Source organism: Callorhinus ursinus, unplaced genomic scaffold (assembly GCF_003265705.2).
Source record: "Callorhinus ursinus isolate GAN/ISIS: 27379988/994484 unplaced genomic scaffold, GSC_fseal_2.0 scaffold1, whole genome shotgun sequence".
NCBI lineage: Eukaryota > Metazoa > Chordata > Mammalia > Carnivora > Otariidae > Callorhinus > Callorhinus ursinus.
In genome coordinates, this window is record NW_027397063.1 from 46,278,364 (window position 1) to 46,304,356 (window position 25,993).

At 34.7% G+C, this 25,993-nt stretch overlaps 1 protein-coding gene across 1 annotated transcript in view; it reads left to right on the top strand.

The window, feature by feature from the left end:
* The window catches only part of DZIP3 (DAZ interacting zinc finger protein 3), a 96,333-nt gene that overhangs the window by 1,842 nt on the left and 68,498 nt on the right, over nucleotides 1-25,993 (top strand). The window contains exons 2-5 of the mRNA XM_025873892.2: nucleotides 13,286-13,383; nucleotides 16,844-16,913; nucleotides 19,788-19,943; nucleotides 25,262-25,378. Coding sequence (XP_025729677.1) covers nucleotides 13,352-13,383; nucleotides 16,844-16,913; nucleotides 19,788-19,943; nucleotides 25,262-25,378 — 375 coding nt within the window. The 5' untranslated portion in view covers nucleotides 13,286-13,351. The remainder of the gene's footprint in view (nucleotides 1-13,285; nucleotides 13,384-16,843; nucleotides 16,914-19,787; nucleotides 19,944-25,261; nucleotides 25,379-25,993) is intronic.

Sequence of the window (25,993 nt, forward strand, 5' to 3'; positions counted from 1 at the left end):
TCTTCATACTCATTCTGAGCCAAGGGAAAAGGTCCAAGCTGCTAGTTGTAAATGCCGTCTTTCTTTAAAATCTTGCATTTTAACTTAAGCAGTTATATAAAATTTGCATTCTCTTCTGGAAAATATTCACTTTAATATAAAATAATGTCTTTCTCAAAAAACCTTAAAAAATTGATGTTGGAAGTTTAGTAGGATGTACCATGATGGTGTCTGTGAGAAGCCCTCATGTATTTAAGCAGAAATACTCCAATATCCTAATACTGAGAAACACAGAGCCTTATTTTAGGCACCAGAAAGGGGGGGAAGGAGGAGGATGAGATGAAGCTTGGTCCAGATGACTAAAGACCTTATTCTTGATCCTGAATTTGGAGGTGATTTCTAGTTTTAAAATGGGGCCTGATCTATTTAGATGTGTGCTTTAGGTTGATTACTCTGGCAGCTGGGTGGGCTAGGATTTTGAGATGGATAAGGTTAGAAGGAAGAAGAATGTTTAATTTGCTGCTCTCTCTCCAAAGGATTACCAGGGTAATTGAAGTGGAGGTAACAAAGAGGTGACAAATTTGAGAAATATATATGAAGTGAAATAGGCAGGACATAGTGATTCTTATTTCAGATATGAAGAGGGATTTCAAGTTTCTAGTTTGGGTGACTGAGAAGATACAGATATTGCTGAGGTAGTTAATAGTATTCATGTTGTGGTTTATGTTCAGTGAAATTTTATATAATTTATCATATAGTCTTGTATTAAGTTTCTTCCAGGGCATTATATAATTTTTGTTAATGTGAGTGGGTTCTCTTTTTCTCCTTTAAAATTTTAATTTGTATTGCCGCTGTGATAAAAGCTGATTTTTGATACATCTTTTATCCAGACCCTGACTAAAATCTTATTAATTTTAATAGAGTTTTGCTTACTCTCTTAGACTTTCTAGGTGCATATCATCTGCAAATAATTTCATCTCTTCCAATATTTGTTGGCTTTATTTCATTAATGCATGCCAAAAAAAATGGAATAATTATGGTGATACTGAAGATCTTTGTCTTATTAATTGAATGGGAATGACCAGTCTTTTAACACTTAGTATAATTTGTGCTATTGGCTTGTAATAAACAGCCTTTCAGATGTTTAGGAGATTGCCCTTTACACCTGTTTTATTTAAAGATTTTCCAAAATGTCTACTTAAAAAATGATCAAATATTTGTTTATAGATCTCATTTTCCACTTTAACATGATAATGCAATGTATTGTTTTGCTTTTTTGTTCTTGGGATAATAGTAGCTAACACTTAGCATTTGTTATATGTCAAGCACTATTCTAAGAATTTTATTCTTACTGATTAATCTTCGTAACAAGTTCATGCATTAGGTACTATTATGATCTCCATTTTACAGGTGAAAAAACTAAGGAGAGGTGAAATAATTTGCCCAAGGTTGTACAGGTAATAGTAATAAACCTTGTATTTGCTGTGCTGCAAATATTTTATTTAGGATTTTATATTTGAAATTTTTTCATTAATTTTTTTTAGTTCTCTTGGAATTTGGGTTATATGTTACTTTTGAAAAATGAGTCAGAAGTTTTTCTACTTTCTATACTATAGAATGAGATTCACATTGGAATCATCTGATCCGTGTAGATTGAATGCAACTGGCCTATAAAATCAAGCTTGATACCTTATTTAATGGTATATCTTTAGAAAATATTTGAATTTGTAAAATGGTTATAGATCTGATACCTTTTTTCTACCTTTTCTTAAGTTTGGAAATAGAAATTTTTTAATGCAACTATTTCTTCAGATTTACAGATTTTTTGATATAAAATTCATCAGTATTCTAGTATTTCTCTTAATCTTTTCATTGTAGTTTTAAATTAACTTTTTCATTGTAATGTTATCTGTATTTTTTCTTATTTGGGCTTTCTAGGGGTTTGTCTGATGTATTCAGCTTTTCAAGAACCAACTCTGATTTTATTCTTGTTTTTCTTTTTTTCAGACTCACTAATTTTACTTTCATGTTTATTCCATTCATAGGGGTTTGTCTATTTTATTCAACTTTTTAAGAACCAACTTTGTTTTATTTTCATTTTTCTTTTTTTAGAATCATTAATTTTACTTTTATGTTTATTCCATCCATATGCAAATTTTTCCTTTATTCTTATAGTTTTTAAAAGTTACAGGTTAGCATATTTACATACTATATATATTTTCATAAAGAACATTTATTTATGCCCACATATTTTAAGAAGACTAGCTAAGGTGAGCATCTGTATTTCACTTAAAAAAAAAAAAAGGTAAATTAGTTTAGCCAACCAGATAGTTTTTTTAAAATACTAATATTCCTTCATATTCAAAGAGCTAGGTTCTGTTAGACAAACCAGAATAAGTGCTGTTCAGAAAAATAGATTAGCTTTAGGAACACATATTTTTTAGGGCAAAATATCAATATCTTCAAGGTTTGGCCTGAAATCCCTTTTCTCCATAAATTTTTATTGCTGTCCTTTATATTTGCATAGATATTTTTCTTAATTTGTAGTTCCAGAAACACATTAAAGGGAGTTTAAAAAAACTTGCTTAGGATCTTACAACTCAGTATTAGGGCTGCCTATCTCCTTTATTTCTTTTGGAAAAACTTAATATATCTTCAGTACTGAAGAGTAAAATGGAAATTTGTAATGTCTCATGACCAGGGCTGATGTCCTGTTAGATAAATCAACCTGAATGAAGATACAAATTTTTGACAGAAGTGCAGAGTTTCTAGAATACTAAATATTATAGTATGAAAATTATACCAGAAGTGTGAACACAGGTCTAATTGTTCATTTACCCACCATACATTTAATGAGTGCTTGAGTGGTAAGTACATTTCTGAGTTCTGGGGTTATGGCAGTGGATCAAATAGACAAAAAATTTCTACCCAACTAGACCTTTTATTTTAATGCAACATATAGACAACAAATAAGACCTGTAAGTAAAATATATGAATGTAACAGTAAGTGCTGTGGAGGAAAAGAAAAGGAAGAGGGATAGGAGGTATCAGAGTCAGGATGGAGTGTTGGAATTTTGGATAGTATGGCATACTCTTCAGTATTTTCTGTGTAGCAAATCGCCTCAGACTCAGTGGTTAAAACCATAAGCATTTATTTCTGGGTTGACTGCAGTTAATCTGATCTAGACCTGATTTGGCTGACCTTTTGCTTCAGCCATTTTGTGGGTAGAGGGCAATATCTAGAGCTCAGTTTCAGTTATGTTGCAGTGTCTACTAGACATCCAGGAGATGCTGAGTGGGCTGTCGAATAGTATTATTTGTAGTTAATGGAGAGGTTAAGACTGAAGATAAAAATGTAAAGCCTTGAGCCTAAATGGTAAAGGGTGAATATGGATAGAAAAGACTGAACCGTAGGGTACTTAAATATTTAGAGGAACAAACAAACAACACGGAGAAGTAGTTGCCAGAGGACAGGCCCTGTCTTTATTCCATGGTTATCTGCAGGGATCAGTCTTATGGTAGTATGTGGGCTGCTTTTGACCTCTAAAGGAGGACTCTAGGCTGGCAGAGTCCTTCAGAGGACTTGCGGTGTGCAGAAGGATTCTCATTCTCTAAATCAGTAGTGAGTGCTTAAAGTGTGCCAGGTGCTGTTGTAGGCACTGGGGATATAACAGAAGGAGTAAAAAAAAAAAAAAATCCCTGACTTTGGGGGGCTTCCATTCAGTGGGGACATGAGGCTAAATGTAAAGTAGGAGACTGTAGGAATAAACAGGTAGAACAAAAGTTCCATTGGCCCAGATTGTCAAGATTCAAGGCAAAGAAATCTAGTGGTAGAAAATTCGCAGAGGTCTAGGCAGGTGGTCATTTAGATACCTTGTCTTTACTGTGGTTAAGATGATTCAAATATGAATATTAAATCAATTTTTCCCTTTACACAGAGCCAGAAAACAAAGTCTATAGAATTTCCCACTCTTATTTTTCAGAAATGTTACCTTCAGCACAAAGGCAAAGAACCTATTAAGTAAGCTAAAATTATTCTCTTTTCAATTCTTCCTGTTTCTTTTCCCAATCAAGTATTAAAATTCACCTAAATCTCTAAATGATTTGCCAAACCATAAAATTAACTCACTTTTCAAACAATCCCTGATTTTTTTTATACATTTTACAGAATTAAACTTTCGTCTTAAGTACATGGTTTGGATAATTTGGATAAGTGTTTTTTTTTTTACCCCGTTTTCAAATCTAATTTCATATCCTAGTATCAGAAGTTTGCGTTTTTAAAAAAATATATGTATAAGTATAGTCCATTGTGTCTGAATCCAATTTTGTAAATAAAGATAAATGATATAATTTTATTTTAAATTAAGGTACAGTAATCATTTTTAATTATAACTAGTATTTATTGAAGACCTTTGAACAGAGCAAAGTCCTTTGCATATGTCATTTTTAAATTTCTGGTCTTTCAGAAAATATTATTAAGTTCATGGAATGGGTAGATACCTGTTTCTTGAATTAAAATGTGAATGCATTTTCTAAGAAAGTGGTGTCCAAAGTGGAATATGCATACCTTGGGGTATGTGAAACTGTCAGGGTGTGGGAACAAATATTGAAATTTTTTACTTTTTTAATCTAATTTTTTTATTATAGTAATACCTGCATATAATCCATAAATGAACTGCTATTCATGTATTTTCAGTGTATTCTCAGATTTATTGCTTTAGATAACATGTGCTAAAAAAAATTTGGAGACTTCCAAAATCATTAAGCTTTACAGAGCATTTAGACACATATTAATTATTGTTCATTTCAGTGCCACGTGTAGTACCTGGCATTTTTCTGAATTGTTTTGTTGAACAAATGGATTCCCTTAGCAAAAACTGACGATATAGTGTATTATGCAATATTAAGATGTTTTGATTAATTATCTTTGCAGTATCATTTACTAACCAGTAAGACCATGTAAATAGTTTTGTTTCTGAGTGTTTGTCTCTATGCACATTATTTAGTTCAGCTCATAATTGAACACCACACTTATATAAAGTTAAATATTGCACTTAATGGGACATAGTGGAAAGAACATGGAATTTGCAGTTGGTGAAACTTGGGCCTTAGTTTCTGCTTTTATTAATTTGTTAGCAATATGAACTCTCTAACCCTCAGTTTCTCTTTAAAATGGATTACGGTAATGTTTACATTTCAGAGTTGTGTGAAGATCAGATGTGTAGTCACTATATATAGGTATTCAGCCCCCAGACACATAGGAGCTGATGAAAATTAATCTTATTTTTGATGAAATCAAAGTTAATACACCCAATTAATTTTATGACCGAAAACTCTTCATAACCAAAAGCTTGACCTACCTTCTCAACTAAATCTTTCTTACAAACATACTTCTTCCTGAGATAATGAGGGGCCTTCAGTGTTCTTACATTGGTAGATCAGTTTGGATTTGAGTATCATAGGCTTTGTCATTGGTGGTGTGAGTCAAGTGCATATTGTGTCCTCCACTCCCTGCTTGATTATCATCTCTACCTGTGTCATGTCTCAACATTCTGTCTTGTTTCCTTTTTTTTTTTTTCATTATTGGCTAATAACAGTAATGGCAACATTACTGAAAATATTTCATTTTGGAAGATTTGCTTAGTGGTAAATGTGCTCCTTCCAAGGATTTCTAACTACGTTTCTGAACAGCGTGATTTTGGCAGTGCTACCTGTAAATAAACTGAAACTGATGGGTATTTTAATATCTGGATTTTTTTTTTCCAGGTAAATCCTAACCTGTGTGTATTCATTGTAGGTACATTCCAGATATTGAAAACAAATTAATATACTATAGGTTTGTTTTGTAAGTCCAGAAGTAACTGACTGGATAGATCTGAAGAGAATTAAAAACCTACTTCTGACAAGCTAATTTTGACAAGGGTGTTTCTGATTTTGGCAGGTTTATAAGGAGGGATATTGGGTATATATTGCAGGGTTCTTGCTTTCTGATATAAGCTGCCAGACAGTGTTAATAATGATTTTTGCAAATTGGCAAGAGCTGAGATAGACAGTGAACGCTCTGATCTTTTGGGGCAGGAAGGATCTTCAGTTTCTGATAGCTTTTACAAAGATTTTCCAGCCATCATCCATCAGTCCTGAAGTTTGCCTAAGCAAACTTTTTTCTTTGGGGTAAAATAATGTTTTGGCTACCCGTGTCTAGGTATGTTCATTTTGGGGCCTTGCCAAGAAGTTGAACAAATACAAAAATGGAAGAAATTAATGGAAAATTAGAAAACCAAATAATCAGTATACTTTGTTCACCCTTAACACAGATAGTAACATAATAATGGTATAACCTGTCTGAGTCTAATCTCATGGTCCTAGCCATTCTTGTCTACCTGGAGCTCAGACTTGGGAAATAAAGACTTTTGGAGTGTTAGAGCCACAGAGCACCTACTTTACTACTTTAAAAGTCACCAGGAATGGCTGTTGCTGCTTACCTAGCAGACATATAATCAGATCAATAATAGATAAAATTTTGATTTTTAAGGAACTCCCATCCCAAATGTCTTAGCTTATTCCTACAAACTACCCTTTTCATATTTTTTTAAGCCTTGAAGTAGTTACTACTCATACAGATCAAAACATCTCACATCTCAACTTCAAGGAATTTTTGGAATTCTTTTGATAAAATCTAGCAGAATTGTTAAATATTATCAGAGTCTACTTTGTTAATAGACCCACGAACTTCTAGTAAGTATACATAATTCAGTGCTGATATGGTAAATCTAGCTTTTGAAAATAGCTATCAAAATTTTACCAAGTTGCATGTTCAAGGTTGTTTATTGCAGCATTGTTAGTAATAGCAAAAGAAAAAAGGGGGAAACTAAAGAGGAAGTGTTTATCAGTAGTCTGGTAAAATGATATATTTATACAATGGTATATCATACACTTTAAGAAATATGAGAGATATACATGTGCTGATGTGAAAAACGCAAGGTGCCAAACATGCATACTAGCTGCCATTTGTGCCATGTGGGATATATTTGAAAAATGTGGTTTTTTGTCCCAGTTCTTAAGCTAATTATTATCATTCCTTTCCATAATAGCAATTCTCCATTGAGGTAGAGAATTAGAAGACAAGTGAACTGATTTTGCTACAAATTTAAACAAAATTTGATGATGATAATGATGGTGGTAATGATAGCAAGACTTATATAATGCTTACTATGTGCTACGTACCGTTCTATTTCATGTTTTAAACATTTAATCTTGATAATCTGTGAAGCTGGGACCATCTTTATCCCTGTTTTTCCGATGGGGAAACTGAAGCACAGATGTTAATTAGTTTCAAACAAGGTTGCATAGCTAATGTGTGTCAAAGCAGTTCTGTATACCCTTGCAGACTGATTTCAGTGTTTCTGTGCTCTTAACTACCAATGCTATGCAATCTCTCAACTTTTGACATTGATGAAATCTAAATAAGATATTTTATGTCATTTCTTTCTTGTAGACAAATGATTTGCTTGTATTTGTACATGCTACATAAATCCAGGATAGTCTTACTGTTCTTCCTCAGAACAATCTGTTATGAGTTTAATTAACCTTTTCACTTTTAATCAGGTGGTTCTCAACTGGGGCGTTTTATCCCCCAGGGGACATTTTGCAGTGTTTGGAGACATTTTTGCTTTTCGCTATGGAGCTGAGAGGTGGGATAGCATTGCTACTGGCATCTATTAGGTAGAAAACAGAGGTGCTCCTAAACATCCTAAAAATGCATAGTACATCTTCCCATAACAAAAAATCATCCAGCCTAAAATGTAAATAGTACCAAGATTGAGAAACCCTGATTTAATGGGCATAAGAGAAGTTCCCATAACTGAATTTCTGTCCTGAAAAATACAAAGTATATTATTTTGTTTTCAAGCTAATAGGATTGAGAAAAGAGTTTTATTTGTATTTTTGCACACTTGATACTCCCTTTTTCCACCCGGCATTGTGTGATCTGTAAGGCCCAGAACTGACAAAGGTAGCAAATTCCTGGGACATCTATCCACACATTGAAATATGAACTTGTTGACCAATTAGAGCCTCTAACTTGGTCAGGTGACTTAAGATGAGCGCTTGAGTGGATTTAAAAAACAATGTATTCGTATACTGTTTGGGGAGGTGACAAGAGTGCTACAAGGTAAACATTTGAATGAATGATTAAACAATTATAAACAAAAGCTGTGTCCCCTCTGATGTGAATAAGCACAACTTTAAAAATGGGAAAATCCTTTGCGATAAAAAAAAAATGCTATAATTTTAGTAGATAAGAGGGAAAGTGGAAGCTAGGAGCAGAGGGAGCAGTAAGAAGCAGTAAGAAAGGCATCTTACTGTTGTGAAGATACAGATGGCAATACCTTATTTTTCAATCAGTAAAGTAGCCATTTTGCTTGGTGGACAAAGATGTGCTGTAAATTGACACTGAACTTTAACTTGCCCTCTGATCAACCAGCCAGCACCTGAATAGGTTCCTGTGGGAGAGCAGTCCTTAGTTCCAGGAAGGCAGAGTAAGTTTTTAGTTTCCTGCTGACAGGGAAAGTCGATTGAAATGAATACACTAGGGGAAACCAGATGCATCCTTTCTCCCATGTTAACCCTGATGTTAAAAGATTTCCTTCAGCCTCTTCTAGAATGGTAGGAACCTCTGGATTATTTTAGAAGCACAATGTTAACGTTTCAGGCTGGTACTTCCTTTCCGTTGCTAGGCACTGACGCTGTCCTTCCCCACAGAGGCTGTAAGGCGCTGCCACTGCCGCTGCTGCTTGCAGTGGGGTGTGCCACACATGGTCGGCTTCGCTCCTGGGGGATGATGGGGTTGATGATACTCTCCTGGCAAGCCTTTCACCACAGAGATTCAGCTCAGGTTGTATTTCTAAGCAGACTGAAAAAAGCCATTCGCTTTTCTTAACTTTTATATCAGGATCCAAATATCTTCTTTTTTTCTTTTTTTTTTTAAGATTTTATTCATTTATTTGACAGAGAACACAAGCAGGGGGAGCAGCAGGCAGAGGGAGAGGGAGAAGCAGGCTCCCCACGGAGCAGGGAGCCCAATGCAGGGCTCCATCCCAGGACCCTGGGACCACGACTGGAGTCCAAGGCAGTCGCTTAACTGACGAGCCACCCAGGTGCCCCACGATCCTTCTGATTTATTGATTAATATTATGCCCTTTTCTTTTTCAAGCTGACCACTGAATAGCTTAGCAGAGTCCTTCCATCTTTTCTACTTTGTTGCCAGAGAATTTTCCTCCCTTTTCAGTCTCGCTGTGATCTGTGCAAACAACTGGCTGAAGGAGAGCTTGGGGGTGGGGGGGCGTGGTTTCTGTGTCTGGGTTTTAAATTCTGGAAATGAGAGGATTGCTTTGTCTAGAAAAGGCATGTGTTTGTATGTTCTGTCTGTGACATAATGCCTGACTTTTTGTTAAAAGAAGCTGGGAGGTTATAGAAAACAAAAACAGTTTGATCACAATCCTAGAATTCTCAAAGCCATGTCCTTTTCCATACAGCTTTATTGAAGAGATGAATTAGATCTGATTTAGTGGGAAAGAATAATGTCACTCTACTTCATTATTAAGGTTAGGTTGTATCTTTCACTGGTATTGAACAGAGAAGGCAAATTTAAAAAGTATATGATTCTGCTTATTGAGTTTTTAAAAATAAGAGTAAAACTATAAAATAATTACCTCGGAGACCTGGAGTCTGCAAGTTATACTGACAGCAAGACATAATTTGTTCGGGATGGGCAAGAAACTAAGAGGTGTTAAAAAGTTCTCTTTTAAATGAGGAAATTTATTTTTTTAACTTTTTAAAATTGTAGTTGACTTACAACGTTACATTAGTTTCAGGTGTACAGCATAGTGATTCATCATCTCTATAGGTTATGCTCTGCTCATCACAAGTGTAGCTACCATCTGTCACTATACATTATTATAGTATGGTTGACTATATTCCTATGTTGTGCCTTTTATTCCTGTGACTTACTCATTCTGTAACTGGAAGCCTGTATCTTCTACTCTTCATCCATTTTGCCCATGCCCCAACCCCTTTCCCTCTGGCAACCATCAGTTCTCTGTATTTATAGGTCAGATTCTGCTTTATGTTTGTTTATTCATTTGTTTTGTTTTTAGGTATCTTTTTCTCAGTCTGACTTCCTTTAGCATAATACCCTCTAGATCCACATATGTGGTTACAAATGGCAGGATCTCATCTTTTTTTTTATTACTGAGTAATATTTCATTGTATTATGTGTACGTATATATACTACATCTTTTTAAGATTTTATTTATTTGAGAGAGAGAGAGAGAGCACACCAGGGGGAGGGGCAGAAGGGGAAGCAGACTCCCCACTGAGCAGGGAGCCTGAGGCAGGACTCGATCCGGGACTCTGGGATCATGACCTGAGCAGAAGGCAGATGCTTAACTGACTGAGCCACCCGGGTGCCCTATATACCACATCTTCTTTATATATTCATCTATTGACAGACACTTGGGTTGTTTCCATATCTTGGCTATTGTAAATAATGCTGTAATAGGGGTGCTTATATCTTTTCAAATTACTGTTTTTATTTTCTTTGGGTGCTTAATAGAATTATTGGATTATACGGTATTTCTGTTTTGAATTTTTTGAGGAACCTCTGTACTTTTTTTCCACAGTGGTTGTACCAATTTCTGTTCCCATCAACAGTGTATGAGGCTTCCTTTTTCTCCACATCCTCGCCAACACTTGTTAGTAAATGAAGAAATTTAGATAGGAGTCTGTGTGTGTTTGTGTGTGTGTGTATGTGTAAATAATGTTTTAAGAAGTATCCATTGAATTGTTGAATTACCCTTGTCTCTCAAGACTTATCTGTGTAATTTAGAGCTGGTGTGAGTCAAATATAGAATATAAGTACAGGCAGTATCATAATTAGGAATACTAGTTTTGGACTTCATTTAGCCAGGTACTTGCCCCCTTCCCTGTTAAACTCTCCAATGACAGGATACTCAGACCTCGGTTCATGAGGGTTCAGGTCCTGCTGATACTTCTATATGTTCAGTTGGCTTTTTCTGGCATTTAGGGAGAGTCAATATCAGGTAAAAAAAATAGTGTGCCTTTGAGTAAATGCAATCTGAATTCTTAATAGATGACTTGGAAGTGATCTTGTGGAACATGTTTTCTTGATTTGGAAATTACCTATGCTGAATTGCATTTTAATAATGGGCCTCCAAAAGCTCTACTGATCTAATTTATGGCTGTATATTACATATGCTATTAGAGAAACTGGCTACCCAGTTACTAGGATAAATAAGTGGTTCAGAGGCAAGAAATGAGAAATTTTATCTAGTCTTGGGCTTGGAAGCAAAGAACTTTAGGTCTGTTGTGTTTGTGCTATTGCTGTCACTTTCTTTTCTTTTTCCTCATCATTTCTTTCTTTGTCCCAAAGCTCTGAACAGTAGTTTTACACGTTTGCTCTAATACTTCCTGGATGTTCATACAAAGGGATTAGAAGGGGAAATCAGTCTAGCAGAGAACAGTGGAGTCTGTAGGCTTGAACTCTGAAAAAATACAGAACAAATGTGACTAATTTTACTTTATTTTTTTGAGATCTAAATATTTGTAAACTTCATGTGTAGAAGCAAATGAGAAGAGTTGTATCTTTAGCTCATTGAAATTACACTGTGTTTATACCTTCTTTTAAGTAACATCTTCTTTGGTTAAGATGTTTGTAAACTTATGTGTAGAAGCATATGGAAATAGTCCTGTGTTCAGCTTATTGAAACTACACTGTTTAACCTTCTTTCAAAAAAAAAATCTTTCATTAAGATACAAGGATATACAAAGTTATGTGTAGAAGCCTATGGGAGAAGCCATATGCTTAACTCGTTAAAACTACACTGTCTATATACCTTCTTTCAAGTAATATCTTTCATTAAGATATAAGTGTTTCTTTTTTGTTGTTTTTATGTTAATTCCAGTAGTTAACATACAGTGTTAGATCAGTTTCAGGTGTACAATACAGTGATAAATATTCCGTACGTTGCCCGGTGCTCATCACCACAAGTGTATTTCTTAATCTCCATCATTTATTTAACCCATCCTCCAACCCCACCCTCCTTCTGGTAACCATCAATTTGTTCTCTGTAACTTGAGAGTCTGTTTTTTGGTTTGTCTCTCTCTTTTTTCCTTCACTCATTTATTTCTTAAATTCCACATATGAGTGAAATCATACGGTATTTGCTTTTCTCTATTTCTCTTAGCATTATATCTCTAGCTCCATCCATGTCATTGCAAATGGCAAGATTTCATCTTTTATGGCTGAATAATATTCCATTTTATATATGCCACATCTTCTTTATCCATTCATCTATGGATGGACACTTGGGCTGCTTCCATAATTTGGCTATTGTATATTGTAGCTATAAACATCAGGGTGTAAATGTGACTAATTTTAGAAGAGTTGTTCTTGGGATAGTTAAGTGGAGAGCTATATAAATAAAGACATATACTAATGGACGCTCTATTCTTTTTGTTTTCATTTGTGTTGCTGCAGGTTTTTTTTTTTTTCTTTGAGGAAACATCCACAACATTCATTGATATTTGAACCAGAGAGTATACATCCACCTTTCCTATTTTATGAAGATACAGAATCCTATCTATTGGGGGAAAGTGGTTAAATGTTACCTTTAGACTAAAAGAAAACAAAACAGTGTTATTGAAGATTGTGTTAAACAGGAACTCATATACTCTGTGGAAAATAAATTAGTATGAACCTTTTGGGAAGCCATTTAGCAATATGCACGGAGACTTAAAATATTGGTGTCTTTTGACTGAGAAATTCTACGTCAGAGAATTTCTTGTAAATGAATAATCATAAATATAGAAAAGCCTTATGGATAGTGGAGTTTATCACAAAACTAATTATAATGGAAAAATAGGAAACAATCTAAATGTCCATCTATAAGGTAATGGTCTAGGAAACCCCAGTCAACCAATTGTTGTGTAGCCAGTGAGAATACATAGTAGGAGTATAACATCACATACAAAATGCTTTTGATACAGTGTTCAGTGGTGAAAACTGTAGTTTAGAACATTGTTTATTCAATATGATTATAAATTTGTAAAATATGCTTAGACAAATTAAAGTGTAGGCAGTGACTTATCTTTAGATGGTGAAACTGTAATTTTCCTTTTCTTTTATAGCTATTTCAAAATTATCTTCAATGATCATGTATATTTTTATAGTGAGGAAAAAGAAAGTAATCCTTCTACCTTCCCACTAAAAATACTACTCTTCTTACAGCTTTAAACATCAGTAGTAAAAGTGCAAGCATTGGAATAAGACTTTTGCAAAACAACATTGTGGAGCATGGATTCTCTATCAGAAGAATTTTTTACAAGGTAAGGGATGGGTTGGACAGAAACCAGCCACATTTGTTGCATCTTGAAGACACAATATTTGTCCTTTCCACAGAACTTTGGGAAGCTGGTGTGATTGAGATGCCCTTATGCTTGGAGATAATTTAGCAACTTTGATTAGTGGGTGAAATCTAATTACAGAAAATTTCTCTGAAGGACCACATTCTGGCTAAAGAGTTAAGAAGTGAAAAATGTGCTACAGCTTGCTACATGTGGGCATTCTCACCAAAATAGATTAATGTGATCTATTAATTTATTTTATAAGCATTTACTGTAATGCTTATAATGTAAAGTACCTCCTTGGTACTTAGAGAATAAAGACATAAAATTTTGGGTAGTTAGAATTATAATGTAGTAGGAAGATATATAAAAAGTTATATCTTTAGGCAAAGTGCATGCGTAATGCCATGGCTCTAGTAGAAAGGAACAATAATGATTGGGGTTGAGTGGGTTTCCACGAGATGACACTCAAACTGAACATTAAAGGATAAGCATTTTGATGTATATAGAAATGGAAGGAAACAGCAAGAAAAAGTACTTAAGATAAATGATTGGGAGGATTTCAACTGTCTTCTAAGGAGTTTAACTTTATTTTGGGCAGAACCAATGACCTTTTAAAAAGAGAAAGGAAATTTTACACTGTATTTTGGAAAGACTACTTCTTGATGGTGGGAAGGAACAGACAACAAAATAACACTAGTAATAGTTCAGGAAAAAGCTGATGAAGGCTTGCAATGGTAGGAATAGAAAACAGGGATTTATAGAAGTAGAATCAACAGAATTCTATGACTGCTTAAATATGAGGGAAGGGGCAAAAGAGAAAAAGAGATGACTCAAAGGTTTCTAATGACCAGAAGGAGATATCTACCATTAGCTAATATGGGCTCAAAAATGGAGACAGGTTTAATGTGTGCATGAGAAAGAGAGGACAGATGATGAATCAGTTTTGGACATGAGGAAATTGAGGTGTTGGTAATATATCCTAAGTTGTGGAAGTTGTTGAGTAGATGGTTAGAAATTTGTAGTAGTACTGTCAGAAAGCAAGGCTGAAGGTATAGATTCAGGGGTTATTAGAATGGGTGCTGTTAGAATTCATGAAAGTTGGCTTATTTTTTTATTAATTCATCCAATAAATATTTGAGTGCCTACTTTATGTCCAATATTGGGATAGAGACTTGGAGGTTAAGTAGTGAATAAGAAGGGCCTGATCCCTATCTGAGAGGGTTTGTTTATACATGGGCATAAATGAAATTGACTTAAGTAGAAAATGTAGTAAGAAAAGAGAGGGATAAAAATGGAACATTAGTGGGGCGCCTGGGTGGCCCAGTCAATTAAGTGTCTGACTCTTGGTTTCGGCTCATTGGTTGTGGGATCGAGCCCTGTGTCGGGCTCCATGCTTGGTGGGGAGTCTGCTTGAGATTCTTTCCCTCTGCCCCCTCCCCTGCCTCTCTCTCTCTCTCAAATGGATAAATAAACCTTTAAAAAAAAAATGGAACATTAGTATATATACTATGTATATTTCAGGATATATTGTTACAGCAAAACTTCAGCTCTTAGTAGCAGAACAAAGCATATAGGTGGTAAAAGTATCAAAATAGCAAAAGAAAAAATACTAGTCTTGTGTCTAGTTCTAGCTTTGCTACTTTCTAGGTGTTTAATTAAAAACAAGTTATATAACCTCTCTGGACATCAATTTAATTATCTTAATGTATAAAGTGACTGCCATAGATGCCTGTGGATGTACCTACTATTCTAATATACCAGGAGCATGGTTTGATACCGTTAATGTACCTAGTTTGTATTAAATATTATTAAAATAATAAATGAATGTGATGAATGAGAGGAAGAGGTGTAGCCAGTGGTAGAAACTGAGAAGTGGAGGGCTAGGAGGAGAACCAGCAGCAGCAAAGATTGCAGAGGTTTTTCAAGGAAGGTTGGAAGGTAATGGGCAATGTTAAATGATGCAGGAAGACCAGGTAGAATGAAGAACTAAGACAAAGCTGTTGAAATAACAAATAGTAGGATTTCATTAGTAACCTTTAATAGAGCAATTTTAATGTTGGGGAGGGAATGAGGATTAAGTTCACATATCAAAATTTGTCAGAGAAACTTTGGTGAATACAGCAGCCCACGTTCCACACTTGAATAAGAAGCTCTAAAGTAGGGTTTGGACATCTGGATGGTTCAGAAGCTTCACAGGTGATTTTAACGTGCATCTGGAACTGAGAACTGTTGGGTCGAGGAGTGAATGATCATGAAATAGAGTGAGTAAGAAGGGTATACATTTGGGAACTTTTTGTACTCTTCCACAAACCTCTGGAGAGGCTTCAGAACACTGCTGCGGTATTTTTCATTCCTTGACAACACAAGAAAGTTCCTTGTGTTCCTTTTTGGAGTGGGGCTTAGAAGTGGATGAAAAGACAGTTAAGAGGGTTTTTTTTGCCATGACATTTTAAAGAGCACTGAGAACCATCTTGTGAAATATTGTTTGTGTGTATAAATCACCTTTTGTTGAAACTTTCACTATGTGGATAATACTATACTATTTATCTGTCCTAGTTTCCCCTGACAAAATCAGTAGGCACATAGTGGATGATAAATGATTGTCTGGGAAATGAATACATAAATGTGAAGTAAGATAGGATAATTTTTATAAAGTACAGTGCTGAGTAAATCCATTGATATGTTTCTCACCTCAGTTTTATCTCTGCTATTGTATAGCGTTAAGAAGATCATAAAAATCTATATGATCCTATGTTATGGTTCTTATATTATGGGCCCTATATCCATGGTTCTGTATGTAGGCAAAAGCAATTTTATAAATAATTTTTTTAGTTCTGTATGTAACACTGCATATGTTCACATTTCAAACCAGTGTCAGAAGCAAAACTTGTCAAGTTATTCCTTTTTACAAAAATAGTTAATTTTTAAATATGATATTCTCTCTCAATTTAAAAAAATCATTTTGGAAAACTGGATAACTGTAAGGCCAGGAACCTGAAACAAAAATAAATAAATAAAAGGATCTGGATAGGATAGATCCTTTCCAAACCTTTATTATCTTCATAAACGCATGCACATGCACACACACAAAACACTAGCCTTTTTAAGACCCTTTTTTCTTATATTTTCTTTAAGACCCTTTTTTCTTTACATTGCTATAAAGTTAATTTTTTCCCATGATTTTGGTATATTGTCTGTCTGTTCAAGAAAAGTTTTTTATATCAGCTGTTCTGTTTACCACCATCCAGTAAGGGCAGAGCATACCTTTTTTCCTTTGAGTTCCTAAATATATGATACCTACCACTATTATCAGTCTTGATTTGAAACACATTGTTTACACTTTTTGAACTTCCAAATTCACTTGTTAGATTCTTTACTACTACAGTTTGTGTTCTTTGTAAGGAGATACCCTGAATACACCTTTCTTTTTCATTTAAAGTAGGGATCCAACTGTGGAGGAGCAGACTAAGGAAGAAATCAAGAATAAGGTAGAAAAATCTGACCAACTGGTAAGAGAAGAGTTAATTTTCATTAATTGTCAATTAGTAATGAGTAATTATATATGCAGTGTAATTCTAAATCTAGTCAGTTTATTTATCTGTTAAGAATTTGGAGGTTGACTCTACTTTCCTTCATAAGTAAATTTATGGTCATAATTAAATCTCTCTGATAATTGATACTTCTGTTATTATAAGCACGAATTCTCACTATAAGTTAAAACTAGTAGGTGATTGATTTGACTTGCCCAGAAACATCACAATAATCAATTTTAAGAAATCTCTTACTTGTCTTTTAAAAGCAAAATCCAAACAAAATGAAAATTATACACATACCAAGAAAACACACACACAGAATTTTTTTTAGTAAATTTCAGAGTTGTTTTGAAATTCTCTTTCCTATTTTTATCATCTTTACTGTTAGAAATTCCAGTTCAAAATGAAAGAGAATAAAGTATGCATTAATACTAGGTTAATATTGCCAATGACTATATTTTATGGTAGCTTAAAAAATATATATACACACATATATGAATATCACATGTGCTTATATTTAATGAAGGATGGATGAAGAGCTATTTGGGTTTTTTTAGTGCAATTTTAACCTTATGTATAGTTTTATGTGATTATTGATGTCCACTGTTAATAAATTTTATAAAGGTTATCTAGTAATGAGAGAAAATACATAAACATAAAATAGTCATATTATTCACCTGCATGAGGTTATCACTGTAAAAATTGTTGCAGAGAAAATACAATATATTCAGATGTACATAGGGATGTACACTTGAGCCAGGGAGGATTAGATCCAGAAAATACATTTCTAAATATAGAATTGGAAATAAAGAAGTCAAAGGAGGTGAAAACTTTGACCTGAATTTGGTTTAGGTCAAATTAATTAAATTAATTAATTTTGCGAAATGGATTGAGCATCAAATATTTTGATAACTGGCTTAAAAAATTGTACTTAGACAATTTATGACCACTAACTTAAAAAATTGTGTTTATAATAAGATAAAAATATTTAATAAGCATGAAGTTTATGGTATATCCTACTAAAAATTTTTATTCATACCATAATCTTGCTTGTGTATCAATTTGGTAATTAATATTAGATGATTTTGTGGTGACTTTTGACTGCAGAACTGACTGTTAGTTTGAAATGTATGCACTACTGACAGTGGTCATTCTTTTGAAGGGTTTGTCTAGGTACATTGTGGAAGCTTTTTAGTTTTTTGTAAACGTTTTGAAAAATTTCAAACTTACAGAAAAGTTCAAGAATAATAAAATGAATTCTTAAATACCCTTTGCTGAGATTTAGCAAACTATTAACACTTTCCTACATTTTTGGATATAATTTTCATATAATGAAATATAATAAAATGTAAGGTTATTTGTTGGGTATTGATGGGGATGGAGGAATCTTAATTTAAGACTCAAACCCAGAAGGGAGGAGTAGGCAGATAGTCCTACCTTGGACTTTATTGATTCCTAGTCACTTTCCTGGGTAATTGCAGTCTGTTAGACCTAATGGTCAAAGATCACCCCCTCCCTGCCCCAGGGCATTTTCAGTGACTCAAGCTTTACATGGCTTCCATAATAAAAAGCTGTCTTTTCTGATTTTCAGAGGTCAGCATCAACATATTCATATTCCCAAAGTTTAAACAGGGTATAGGAACTGTGGTATCTTGTTAAGGTTTGAAGGAAGTCCATCATCCATGTGTTCCAGGTGCTTCTTCATTGCCCACCCATTCCTCACAACTAATGTTAATAAACAATCCAGCAGGACTTGACTATATAGCTATTGATTAGCCATTAATGATGGTTTATTAAGTCAGTAAGAATGAGTTCCTGTAGACCCAAGATTAGTATGACTTAGCTCTGACTGAATTAAGAGTCATTCTGTTTTATTACTTTGTTTATAATTTAAACTATTACAGTTCTATTTATTTTCAGTATGCTGTGTGTTTAGTAACTAAAGCATCAATCACATATGTAAAAAGTACTCTTAGATCTAGCTTTGATATTATTATGTAGACTAATCTATGTAATATTTTAAACTTAGCATTTTTTATGCCTTAAGTGGATCAATGCAGGGCATTCTGTGTATTTCACAAGAGCAACCATTTTTTGAGCCATAATTTACATTTAAGCCTTAAATTGTAGATATTTCCCATCCCAGTACCTTATTAAAAAATGGTATAATTATCCCTATTTTAGAATATTTAATTTATAGCCTCCAAATGAATTTATGATGGCCTTCTGTATATTAAAGCTTCCTGAGTTTTGGTCCTCAATTTCCTGCTATGTTTTAAGTTCCTTTAAAGCAGAGAGAATGTCTTATTTTTTTTTAATTAAAAAAACTTTTTTTAAAGATTTTATTTATTCATTTGAGTGAGAGAGACAAAGAACACACAAGGGGGAGAGGCAGAGGGAGAGGGAGAAGCAGACTCCCCGCTGAGCCAGCCGGGGAGCCTAATGTGGGAATCGATCCCAGGACCTGGATATCATGACCTGAGCCAAAGACAAACACCTAACCATCTGAGCCACCCAGGCGCCCGAGAATGTCTTATTCTTACTTGGATTTTCTATCGCTCTGTCACAGTTATCTACATATAGTATATAAAGGCTATAAAGGCACTTTTTTCTTTTTTTTTTTTAAAGTAGGCTCCACACCCAGCATGATACCCAATGTGAGACTTTAAACTCCTGACCTTGAGATCAAGACCCGAGCTGAGATCAAGAGTTGGACACTTAACCGACTGACCCACCAAGGCGCCCCACTCTGTTCTTTTTTTTTAATATTTTGGCTGGTCTTAATATTAGAGTAATAAGAATATGTAAATATGTAAATTGTGTAAATTTTTAATAAATATTGTCTTCTAGGGTAAACAGGAAAAGGACACACCTACTGATCTTGTCCCTGTTAACTTACTATTGGAAGTAAAGAAATTATTGAATGCAATTAATACTCTACCAAAAGGTGTGGTCCCTCATGTTAAGAAGTTCTTACAAGAAAATTTTTCCTTCCAAATTATGCAGGTAAGATTATAATTTGTTCTTTGGGGTGGAAGTACAGCTCTTTGTATATGACTGTCCAGAGAAAACATACTGTGTTCCTTTACTCTCACACTACTACTACTACACTGACGGTACTTCTGACACTAGATGTGTGGATTTATTCCCACATCAACCAATTCTCCTACACTAACTGGGTATCCAGCAAGTCAATTCAATTCTGATACTGTCTACCTAGAGTTAGTATCAGATCTCACAAGTTAAGGGCTCAGTCCCACAAATCTGCTCTGACTTCAGACGCACAGTCACAGTATTATCCCTGATACTTGTGACCAGCTGGCTATGGATTGAGGTTCTCATGACCCCTTCTTGGGTTCAGTAATTTGCTAGTATAGCTCACAGAGCTCCAGGAAACACTTACTTAATATTTACCAATTTATTACATAATGAAGGCTATGATAAAGGATTTAAAAAACAGCCAAATGAAGAGATACATAGGGCAAGGTCTGGAAGGGTCCCAAATATAGAAGCAGCTGTCTCTGTGGAGTTGGGGTGTGCCACTCCCCTGGCATTTGGATGTGTTCACTAAGTTGGAAGTTCTCTGAACCCCATATTTGAAGGATTTTTATGGAGGCTTCATCATATAAGCATGATCAATAATTAATTAAATGCCCAGCCCCTCCCCCTCTAGGAATGGGGGATAGTGCTAAAAGCTCCAAGCTTCTAATCATGGCTTGGTGTTTCTGCTGACCAGCCCCTATCCAGGGGCCTACTGAGGGTCACCTCATTAGAACAAAAGATACTCCTATCACCCAAGAAATTCCAGGGGTTTTAGGAACTCCTATGTCAGGAACCAGGATCAAAGACCAAATATTACCAGGAACTAAGAATGAGTATCAATGTATATATTTCTTATTATTTCACAGTGACTCTTTCCCTCTTTTCCTCCCTCCCTCCCTTCCTTCCCACAACAGTGCAGCTAAAGTCTTGAAATCTCCATCTTACTTTTTGTGAAGGGCTCTGGTGCCAGCTTTGACTGTAGACTTCTATTAAATAGAGTTAGTTGGTGCTAGTCTTTGAAGAATAATGGTAGTAATGTGGATTAGTAGCTAGTAAGCCACCATTGACTATAAGGTCTAGTGTTTATTCTTATTCTATTAATAACCCATAACATGCCACCCTGGGACAGGGGATTGCTTTTGGTTTTTCTAATTTGTAAAATGTTGACAAATTTTTAAAAAATGTAAGCTAAAAACAACGTCCAAAGCTTGTTTATTTATGAGTAAAATAAATACTCTAGAGAATGTATTGTAGATTTCTATCTTGGAAGTAGTGTTTTTTTTTGTAATAATTTATGAAACTTTCAGCACAAGATGGGTATCCGTTCTTAAATGAATGGAGTTTTTCAAAGTTAAAGAAAATGTTCTGCTCATTTCTTTGTAGCCCTTAGTTGGGGGCAGAACACTATAGGTTATGATTAAAAATTCAAACAAACTCTAAAAATATCCAGAGACTTTACATACAATTATAACCTTAACTGAGATAATTTACCAGTATGAATTCTGGTTTGAAACTGTGGAATAATGCCACTATTTCCCTCCTATCTTTTGGAAATTACCCAGAAACAACAACAAGAAATAGAAATCAGTAGCCTTTCTATAGGCAAACAATAGCCAATTAGAAGGTAAAAATGAAAGAAGAATGTTAGCAACCAAAAAAGTAAAATACCTAGGAAAACACCTAAGAGATATACAAGATATAAACTAGTGTTTCTCAGAGTTTTCCTAGGCCACCTACATGAGACTGTCTGAACTCCATATTAGTCCTAAAGAATCAAAATCTCTGGAGGTAGGTCTGGGAGTCTGCATTTTAGCAAGTATCTACACACTGATTTTCTTCACATTAAGTTTAGAAATCAATACTCTATATTGAAACTGTAAGTGAAGATTTCTAAAACTCTAATAAAGGTAAGAAAAGACCAAATAGAAAGCAATACACGTAGGAAGATACAGTGTGATAAAGCTATCAATTTTCCCTAAATTAAAATTTGTAAATATCACATATCAAAAAGTGACAAAAGGGTTTTTTGGGGTTGTTATTGCTGAAAGCTAATCCTAAAGTTTAGATGGGAAATAAAAGGAAGACTAGCCAAGAAAATTATGAAAGAGAAGTGTAGGGGAGAAGGGTTGGGAACTTGCCCACTTAGATTTTAAAACTTACTATGAAGCTCTCATAACTACAAGATTGTATTACTTGCTATTGACTCTATGGACAAGTCTAGAAAATAGAAGAGAAATTCCAGAAGTTAACCCAAATGCATACAGAACTGTTATGTATAAGATGACAACATTGATAATACTAAAGGGGGTTTGGACAAATTAAGAATCCCAGTAGGAAATTTTAACATGATCTCTTAATAAGTGATACAACATGGACACAAAATTAGTGGAACCGTAGCAAACTTGATCTAATTCACATACACACACATACAAACACAAAACACTACACCCAACAGTGGCAGAATATATATTCTTTTTAAGTGCACACAGAACATTTACAAAAATTTACCATGTGCTAGTCACAAAGCAAGTCTCATCAAATTTCAAAGAATCATAACATATAGAGCGTGTTCTCTAACCACTAGAAATCAATACAGAAAGGTGAACTTAAAAAATCACTGTTCTTAAGATGTACCTCTAGGTATACCCATGGGTAAGAAAAGAAATCACAATGGAAATTAGATAAATTTTTTAACTGAATAAAAAATACATATCAAAGCTTGTGTTGTAAGTAAAATATGTGCTTCAAAAAATATTTATAGCTTGAAATGCAAATATTAGAAAAAAGCAAATTTGAATATCAATCATTTAAACAAAGTTCAGGAGATTAATGGAAGAACAGCAAATTAAAAAAGTCAAAAGAAGGAAGTAGTAAAGATATCTGTCTATTGAAATAGAATAAGGAAATAAAATAGAGAAAGTCAATAAAGCCAAAACTTGTTTTTTAAAACTGATAAATTCCTGGTAAGAATCTTAAAAAGGCAAAGATAACCCAAATCATGAATGAACATGAAAACATCAAAATTAATTCCATAGTCATCTAAAGGATAATAGAGAATTCTGCTACTTCACAGTGGCTGCCTGAGTTGGTTTAGAGTAACCTTCCTTAACTGGACAAAGTCTTTGCTTAGTAATGTGCTTTTCTGGCTGATCACTTAATTCAACCGGGGATTGAGGTGATTCTAAGCTTCTGTTTTGTGAAGAAGGGTCTATTTATGCTTTACCTTTTGTAGTAAATAATATCAGTGCCCTGCACATAACCCTTGGCCTCTTGGCCTCTTATTTCAGTATGCTCTGGACAATTTCCAGTTTTCAATGTCTATATCTCTATGCCTTAAGGCTTTTTCCCCCTCTGGAACTACAGAAGACCTGTACTTCTCATGGCAGTTCGGAAGTCCCAAGGAATTAATACTCCTGCATCACCCATCACCACTCAGTCAATAAGCCTTGGGAGTTGTTCTGCAAATATCCCAGTTTTCTCTCCCTTGGAGTTGAATAATACTGAGGCTTGTGTTTTTCACTGTTTTACTGAGTTTCTCTGTTGTGTAACCCCAGCTGCCCATTGTGAATAACTAAATAACACACCCTGTAGGGCACTTGGATGACTCAGTCAGTTAAGTGTTTGACTCAGGATTTCGACTCAGGTCATGATCTCAGGGTTGTGAAATCGAGCCCTGTATCAGGCTTCACGATGGGCATGGAGCCTGCTTAAGATTCTCTCTTCCTTTCCCCCCGACCCCCACTTCCCTCTCTTAAAAAAAAAAAAAAAATAACATACCTATCAATTTAAAGCCTGTTTTCCCTCCCTTGTATCACATCTCTATTCCCCTACCATTGTTCTCTGCACCTCCCAAATAAACTACTTGCATTCAAGCTGGAACCAAAACTGACACTCTTACTCTAAGGGTATATTTCTTCAAGGTCCCAACAAAAGGATGAAGTGTTTTCCAGGTTCCCTCATCTTTGATAGGTAACGCATTCTGTTTTTTCCCCCAGCTTTGTAAGTTGGCTAAAAACTGTCTAGCATCCCAGGTTCTCAGCCACAGCTGAAAATGGCAAATTGCCATAAGGAGAAAAGTGGCTCTAAAAGTCAATCTCATGTCTCTAGGCTTTCCTTCTCTCTGAATGTTGGCCCCAGAGATTTTCAGTGCCTTGGTAGCTTTCTGTTGCTTTCAAAAAACAGTTTTTATATTTTCTCCAGCTTTTTTAGTTATAAAGGAGGTGGAACTTCAGTGTTAAGTTATATACGCTTACTCAAATTCAAGAGTTACTGTTGAGTAACTGGTTGTATAAGTGAGTCTGGAATTCAAGTGATAGTTCTGAGCTGGAAAAACAAACTTGGAAACTGTCCAAGTAGACATTTAAAAACATGACAGTGGATTACTTTAGGGAATGTGTGTGTTGATGAAGAAGAGGTTCATTAATTGAGTGCTGGGGAGACAAAGTATCTAGCTATCTAGGAGAAAAACAAAGTATTGTATATAAGAAACCATGTTAAGAAAGTGTGGGTTAAACTTTCCACACAGATAATACATTGTTAAACACATAATGGAATTCAAGCAAAGCACTTGTAGGTACAAGGCACTGAGAAATGGACACAAAGATAAGACATAGTCCTCCTTTTCATTTCATCCATATAAATAACAAAGTATGGTATATAATCCTATATTAGTTTTGTTCCAATCAGATTGTAGCTTAAGATGCCTTGCCCTGGTGTTGGAATTAAGCCAGCATTCTTACAGGGTCAGGGTTGGAAGGAAAATTTTAGCCATGCTTAGAGAACAGAAGGTATGAGAATAAACTGGGATTACCACTTTCCTTTAAAGTAGGAGTGGATGTGGCCAACTCTTGGCAGGCATAGGAATGCTGTTTACGTGTTTTGAGGAAATAGTTACAAAGAAGATTTGTCAGACTACTTAAAAACAAACAAATGAGAGAACAATTGTATCTGGGTGGTGTAGATTTTTATTTTTATTTATTTATTTGATTATTTATTTTAGAGAGAGAGTGGGGAGGGGGAAAGGGAGAGAGAGAGAAGCAGACTCCCTGCTGAGTGAGGAGCCCGATTTGGGGCTTAATCCCACAACCCCTGAGATCATGACCTGAGCAGAAATCAAAAGTTGGATGCTCAAACAGCTGAGCCACACAGGTGCCCTGGTAGTGTGGAGTTTTAAAAAATCATTTCCAGATTTTCTACGACTAGCGTGTATTACTTGTATAATAAAAATGTACGTAGATATTTGCTTTAAGTTAAAGAAATTTTTGACCAAATTATTTCCACAGAGAGAAGTTGCAGCTAACAGCCAGAATGGGGAGGAAATTGTTCCTGTTCTGACTTTACGTTTCTTGATAACACAACTGGAAGCAGCGCTTAGGAACATTCAGGCTACTAATTATACTGTAAGTGTTTTCTTTTGAAAGTTTGAAATAATGGACTTGGACAACATTTTCCAATGAGAGGGTAGCCAGTACAATCCTTGTTTCAAGGTATAGACCAATTTGTATTTTCCTTTTACCTCTGGAAAAAAGGTATGCATAAATTGATTTCCTTCCTGTGTCTTGTACTTTATGACTGCATCTCTGTAATGAGCCAAATCTTGTCCCCTTCCAAACCATAAAATTGTTCATCTTAAATGAACTAGTAAACACGGGCTTTCCCATTTGAAACAGAGAGTTATAAACTTCAGAAATTACTCCTTCCTTTCCTCCTAGTTGTTAATCACCTCCTGATATTTCTATATTTGTAAAAATTGGAACTTCCGTTATCTGTTAATGAGTACTCATGCGAGATAAAATCGATAAGATATGCTTAATCTGTTCAGTATCAAATGATACTTTAGAAATAAATAGAAAATCTGAGGAAAAGTAAAACTGGCATAAAAAATCAGAACCAGTAGTATAGGACAGTAAAAGGAAAAAAATCAATTCTTTGAATGCTTTGGATTTGTAAAGTAAACTAAGTTTCACACACATATAGAAGATGGGTTAGAGTTATCTTCAAGAAAGGACTACCTA